At 47.8% G+C, this 7,118-nt stretch overlaps 1 protein-coding gene across 3 annotated transcripts in view; it reads left to right on the top strand.

The window, feature by feature from the left end:
- Window positions 1-7,118, top strand: part of ACD (ACD, shelterin complex subunit and telomerase recruitment factor) — a 34,714-nt gene that overhangs the window by 20,483 nt on the left and 7,113 nt on the right. For 2 of the 3 annotated variants that reach the window (XM_025211825.1, XM_014523017.2), the window contains exons 10-11: window positions 937-1,011; window positions 4,649-4,750. In XM_025211825.1, the coding sequence (XP_025067610.1) occupies window positions 937-1,011; window positions 4,649-4,750 (177 nt within the window). The remainder of the gene's footprint in view (window positions 1-936; window positions 1,012-4,648; window positions 4,751-7,118) is intronic. The other variant, XM_025211826.1, reaches the window with a different exon arrangement.

Here is a 7,118-nt window from a genome sequence, read left to right as displayed (position 1 = left end):
AGTGCTCGAACAGCTGTGCCAGCGGCTCAGCTATTACACTGGCCAATTCTTTCAGCAGCCATGGATGGAGGTCATCTGGGCCTGCTGACTTGTACCCATCCAGCTCCTCCAGGAGCTCCTTATCTATTTCAGAACTAACTGTAGGCAGACTGGTGCCATGTGGACATCCGTCAATGATCGAGGTGAGGGAATTGGCTTGGTCAGTACTTAGAAATACAGAAGCGAAGAACTCATTGAAGAGCTCTGCATTTTTGCCTGTGTCAACCACCAACTGTCCTGATTTGTCCTGCAGGGGCCCTATGTTGCTCTGAGCTTTCCTTTTGCCCACTATATACCTGAAGAAGGACTTTTTATTGTCCTTGATTGTTGAAGCCAGCCTGAGCTTTTATGAGCTTTAGGCTCCCAGCGATAGAAGTTTCTGTGGCACAAGGCCCTCTGATTTTGGTTCCCCACGGGTATTCAGATTGAGCATCTAAATGAGATCCTCTTGAATGACTTGGGTAACTCTTACTCAGCCATCTATCCCTGTGTTTGGGCCAAGGGTGTCCATTCTGTAGCAGTTGGGTCCTTCTGACTAGTGTGTGCCCTCAGGTTGCTCTGGATTATACTTTGGGCTTCTGATCTGTATGTTTAAGATGGAACCAGTTTATAGGGCCATGTAGATAAAATTGCATTCTTTGGGGGATGTTTATCCATGTGAGGTGGGAAGACAGCTGGCATATCAGTCTCCAGCTGGGGTCTTTCACAGAACCAGCCAGAAGTGACATACTGTCTCCAGCTGAGAGCAGGGAACAACAGATCCTTCACTGGTGGAGATGGGAGCTCTGCACTGAGTGATACGTATGGTACTGGGGAGGGCTTTCTGGTGTTCTCAGGGAATGAACTAAGTCTGAGATGTTCCCAGACCTATGACAGACAGTGTCCCTTTCATTGTAGGAGCTTCCCAAGACATTCCTGAGAGCAGCAGCAATGACAGGGACCTAGATGACCAGAGCACAGCATATCCCATTGGTGAGTAAAGGAACCTGAACTAGTAGTCTGCAGCCTGCCTAATCTGTTTTGGCTTTTTCTTTAGGATTTTCCCAGCCCTACTTTTTTCCCTCAGTACGTGGAGTATGTGGAGAGGATATTCCACAATTCCAGCTACCTTCTGGACTTTAGTGTCTGCAACATATATTTTAGTACAGGACATGGGGCAAGACCCTCAGTCCACATGCTAGGCCGTTTGCTAGCTGTTTGTCCTAGATTTGCCCATCCCAGCATATTCAAGATAACTACTGATGTACCAGCTGTGCTGGGCCAGCTTCTTCTGTGTTGAAACATAATTGGCTAGCCCTTGGATGGCAGGGAGTATTGGCTTCCTCTCCTCTGGACAGTGATCAGCCATGCCTTTGTCACCTCCTGGCAAGGTACCTGCTGTTTGCTCTGCTTGGAGTCTCTTCCTGTTATCACCCGCTGCGGAAGGCCAAGTGGCACAGATGGCCACAAGTGGGTCATGTCTGTAAGTGGGGTCTCACTCCCTCCAAGTGCCATTCAGGGTGCTGGCAACTTGAAAGGCCAGAGTGGCCTGGCTCTGTTTCACAGAGCGCCCCAGGTCATATGCCTACTTGCAGCAATTGCTGTCTGTTGGGAAGCACTTTGTCAGCTTCTGGAATGAAATTGTCTGGGATGGCCTCAACCTATGGCATGTGTTCCACTCTGAGTGCAGAGCCTGAGCCCAGTATCATTCATGAAGTGTAACCTTTATCAGTTGTTCATTGTTTTTGGCTTAAGGACAACAGTTCTGCATCAGGCACTGTTGGCAGGTCTATGTTGCTTCTTCTAGGTCGTATGGGTACTTTGCTCTACAGGCACTTAATAAGGTGTGTGAATCTGTTTCAAAACAAAACAAAACAAAAAAGCAACATGCACACAAACGCTAAAGGAATCCCTGCCTAATGCATAAAAAAGCATGTGACAGGGAACATGCTTCCCTTCACTTCCTTTTAGCTGCTGCAGGTGCAGTGAGTGAGGGATACTATTTAGATCCCCTGCTTTCTGCAAGTTCGTTCATAGCATCTGATGAAGTAGGCAGTCATCTGTGTAAGCTTATGCCTATTGTGCGGGCCAGGAGCGACCCGAGCCCTTTTCGCGCTGCACGCGGGCTGTGGCCAGCAGCCCGGGCACGCGGGGGCGGAGAGGGAAGGCCTTCGAGCTGGAATTAGGCACGGACGCGTAGCGGTAGTTTAAAAGATTGTTTACTTACACCGAGATGGCAGTGGTGTAGGCTGGAAAACTTGCTTAAGTTGCGGTTACAGACAGGAAAGAAGAGAGGTGGACAAGAGTTCTAGACTCGTGAACTCTAGCCCAATCCGGCTGAAGGCTCTGAACACGCGAGCCCGTCGTGTCAGCCGAAGAAAGTACTCGTCCGGAAGAGCTCTGAATAAACTCACACGAAGTTTGCTAGGCTCCGTGGGTCCGGTTCTTTTGCGCGCAGGAAGGGATACGTCTAGGAATCTATCGGCGACGGGGAGAGGCTAGAGGTTGATCAGACCTCTGTTGCCTGCTTTAAATGCGCTGGGTCTGTAAGGATCCGCAGCGCTTAGAGATCTTCACACAGCGTGAAGTCTCCTCCTCCCTTGTTCGTGGAGTCCTCCAACTTGGGCGGAAACCACTCAAGCCTCTTATATGGCTAGCAAGCCAATCACGAGCCGCCACGTGTGAATAATTTAGAACTGGCCAATAATGGGACTCAAATTAGCATACAAATGGCGGGAACTCTTTGCAACGAGCATTTCTGTGCTGCAACAAAGAAATGCACCCTGCAAAGAAAGCTTCAAATTGGCGGGAAATTCTCCCTTGCATCGGGGTTCTCTTTTGCAGCAGAAAACTCCACCGTGCAAGGAAGCTGCAATTTAGCGGGGACAATTTAGCAGTGCCGAAGCACACACAAACAAAAATCACACCCTTTGGGTTGTGACACCTATGAACTAATTAATCTCCTATCCTATCTTCTGTGTCTTTGTCATATCTTCTGCTCCTTTGAACAGTATATTGAGAGCTAGCCTGTCCACCTTTATTTTAGAACCAAAGAAAAGAGAAGTGGAGTAGTATAAAAAGAGCCATCTTCTATGCTGCTGAGTAAAGAGACTGTTCAAATCCAGTCAACTGTGCCTAGTATTTTGTGTGTGTGCAGCACCTAGCACAATGAGGTCATGATCCATGACTGGATCATCATTATCAATGGCAGATTAAAGGATTACATCCTTCATTGCTTATATAGGCTGGGCTATACACCCAGCTAGGCTTCTCTACTCTTATTATGACTGTCCAGATGCCCTCCCTTCCCCAGCTTCCGGGTTAGGGTCATGGTTGCAGGGATGTGGGCACTAACAAGAATGGGGACAGGAAGACTAGCTAGGAGTGTGGAGGGATTGGATAGATCGAAGTGGTGAGAGGTTTCTACCAGAATCAGGCCAGCAGGATGCCTGTCCAGTGCTGCAGGCAGAGGAAGCTGTCTGTGCCCTAATGAAACCCCAAGACCATGCCTGGGCTATGTACCCAGAGCCTGTATAATTATAAGCATCAGACTACTGGGTATCAAGCTCTTCTGGTTTTTACTACGATCAGGCTTAAGGGCTTCCCACAGGACTGGGAACTTGACAGTGGGGGAGTGGTAACAATTAACACTGCCATTGCTCCCCCACTGCCAAATTTCCAGGCCTTCTGTGGCTGGATCATGCCCTGGGCAGGCCAGCACCAGGCTCCAGATTGGGCCCATGGACCAGATCTGGCCTGCAGGTGGACCTGGCACCACTCATCCATCCATGGAATGAAAAGCTTGGGGTACCACTGACATAGAACATTTCCTGAAATTTTAGGTTTGATCAGATGTGTATTGAACAAGTTGTTATTGCATCACAGACTGACAGAGCTATGTCGTCATGTTCCTTTTGCTCAGCCAATAGTTGTATGTCCAGGATAAGGGACTTGGGTGATCTGTTCACCTTGCACTTTGTTACATCTGCAGCAACTAAAAGGAAGCAAATATTAGTTGGGGCTGCTTCCCTTTTTTTTTTTTTTTTTTTTTTTTTTTTTAATACCCTGAGCATCCAGCCAGAATTACTACTGATAAGCAATGATCTTTCCTTCTTTCATTAGTTTCCACCACAGCCTGAATGCTGTTTCTAGTATCTGGTTCCTGGATTTCCTGATAGACTGAGTCTGAGTGGGCCTTGCTATACCCTGACCTTTACAGGATTCTGAACTCATGCCTGAAAAAATGCTTATTTCTTGGTGGGGATGTGTACTATTGGTGGTACTGGTGCACTGATGGGCCCCAGTTAGGGATCAGGCTCCCACAGTCCTAGGCACCGCACAAACACAGCACAAAAGATGATTCCCTGTCCCAGAGAACTTAGAAGCCATCTCAGAACAGAAACACATCCTTGCAGAGCTGAGTTCAGAGGAACACTGAGAACATCGGGTTGTAAAGATGTGCTTTCCTTGTCAAGGGGAGATTGCTGTCTTTGTAGGACTGTGAAGAAACACCAAAAGTTTTGTGTAGCATGTGTGGGTTTGTTGGGTCCTTGAGCCTGACCTACAGTTCTTTTGCTCTCTCATGTAATTGGCTTGTGGGATTGCAGTCTAATTTCAGTCTTGGTTTTAGTGACAGAATTTGGGGTGACATCCCCAAGTTTGGAGACATCCCCGGATAATCCGTGGAACAGGCTTCAATCAGTGTCCCTTACTCTGACCTCCTCTTTTGAAGGTAAGTATATGCACAGGCATGTGACCTCTCATATAGCAGTGGAAAACAACTTTTCTACTCTTTCTGGCTGCAAAAAAATGGTGCCATCTCTCAGCCTTAGGAAATGTGGACCACAGTTTTTTGTGTGGACGAGCAGGGGATGGGTCTAGGTCTCAGAAAAATGTGCCCTGTAGATTACAAATATGTATTCAAGTGCCTGCTTTGCCTGTGTAATTGCATCTGCCAATCAGCTGTTCACATACACTAGTGAACAGTATAGCTTATCAGTCCCCATAAGTAGCTGATTTACTTCTGCAAAGTACTGGTAGTTGGCCACTCAAGAGGAGAAATTGGTCAGGAATCAAGTGTTTCTTTGAGTCAAACTGTCTTTACAGAGTCCTGCTTCCATAACCACAAAAGAAATGGGACAGGAGGCAAATTCCTTGCTTACTACACCAATCCTCTTTCAGCCAGCACTTTACCCTAAAATACTGTCTAGGCTCTTTTGCTGTGTTCACACTACCTGTCTCCTCCTTTGTTCCTGAGCTATGCAAGGTCTCTCTCATACACCCTGATGGACAGCACCGTGTGAAACTGCTTCATGCAGGTTATACTCCTGGGCAAACTCGTGCACACCTTTTGTGCATGGACTCTTCTGCAAAGCTCTGCAACTGGAGGGTGCCTAGAAGATCCTTGAGTTGGACCTTACACTGTTGCATCATGAACTGTCCAATATCCTTTTGACTTACAGCAAACAGTGAATTGTGCCACACTCCTGCCTCAGAGACCAGATAACTTGGCCTGGCTCCCTTGGCTGCTCTTGGGCCCTTGGAGAGGTAGTAGGCATGTAGCCTCCCAAGCATAAGAGAAGGCTACACAGGTAACTCTGTTTACCAGATCAGAGCTGCTGTGGTGCACAGGAGATCAGTCATGAGATGGCAGCAGTGGAAGATAGCTCCCCAAGGACGTACTGTGAGCCAGAGTTATTTGTGATGAAGAACAGAGCCCCCAGTTCTCAAGAGGGGAGGAAAGAGGAGAATAGAGATGATGAAGCATTGTGTTTCTCCCTTGTCTTGCTGTTTGGCATCTGTGTCTTTGCCCTGGGGGACCCGCAATGAAACTACACATATCTCATTTGGCTGCTGCTTCTGCACCCAGCAAAGTGAGAGGCACAAGTCCTTGTGAGGCGAGAACAGCCCAGAGCCCTTCTAGAGAATAAAGGGAATGGCTTGGTATGGGGGAGGAGGAGGCAGTAGGACAGAGAGCACTGAGGGAGGAGAATGCCAAGAATCCCAGGAGGGTGGGGATGACACTCGCAGCAAAGCAGCAGCTAACTTTAGCTTCACACCATTTGGATTTATTTGGCAGCTGGCCTGACTGTGCTGGTGCTAATTGTGCTGTCAGCTAGTCTGATATCATGGCCCCATCTGATTTCCTGGCAGTTGCAGTGAAAGGCCTAGAAACAAAACATAACGTGAGTTGTCTCAGCATAAGCCTCCACTGCCTTTCCCCCCACGTCTCTCCCAAGAAGCAGCCTGGGAAAGAAAGAGACCTTGCTGTGAGCCTTGCTGGCCAACAGACTTGGTGGGGTAGACTAGGGAAGCAGGAGGTGGCAAAGGGAAAACTCCAAAAGAAACTCAGACCTACCCCTTCAGAAGACCCACCCAGCCCTGTTTTCACATGCTTCTGGCCTTCTGATAGGCACATCTGAATATTGTCGTGGTGGGGCTTAGGGCTGAATGGCAGGACACCAGTACCTCTTCCTAAATAGTCCTGAGAGTACATAAGGCATGTTGGTAGTTGTGCTACCCTCAGTTTTTTTGGCTGCGAGTAAAGAATAGTTGAGTTAATGAGTCCAGGTTGCCCTTGTACATTTGTGTTGCACTGGAAGGTTCTTAATGATCAAGTGAGAAACCTATCCTGTTTGCCAGAGCAAGAGAAGCTTGCTTTGCTTTCAGCTTCTCGTGCACCAATGGAGGACTGCAAATGTGGCACAGAAATGCCTCAATCCCGTTATACCAGCCTTTGCTGGAATGTGGAAAAGGAAGTGGTCCTGGAAACATCACGATTGCTGTTCACTTCTGCCAAGCCCTGTGTCAGTATATCTTGTTTGCTGGGTTGAAACAAACCTGGCCATGTCTCTTGTGTTGTTTCTTCAGGGTTTTGTAGGCCAAATATCTTTCCAAATTGGGAAAGCCTCATGAACTAAAAATCATCCACTTCTGAGGAATAACAGGACCTAACTGACAGCTCTTACCTTGCAAGAAATGAGTCCATGCTCAGCTGAAAGTGTAAGGGTCACTTTGCTTTTGCCTGCATGTTGTAGTTCAGCTGAGATCCTATTGGTGAAAGGCAGCTTTCCCAACTGCATCTGTGTAGGAAAGGCACT

Source organism: Alligator sinensis, unplaced genomic scaffold (genome assembly GCF_000455745.1).
Source record: "Alligator sinensis unplaced genomic scaffold, ASM45574v1 scaffold260_1, whole genome shotgun sequence".
Taxonomy (NCBI): Eukaryota; Metazoa; Chordata; order Crocodylia; family Alligatoridae; genus Alligator; species Alligator sinensis.
The sequence above is the reverse complement of the archived record's forward strand: the minus strand, read 5'-3'. Positions and strand labels throughout refer to the sequence as shown.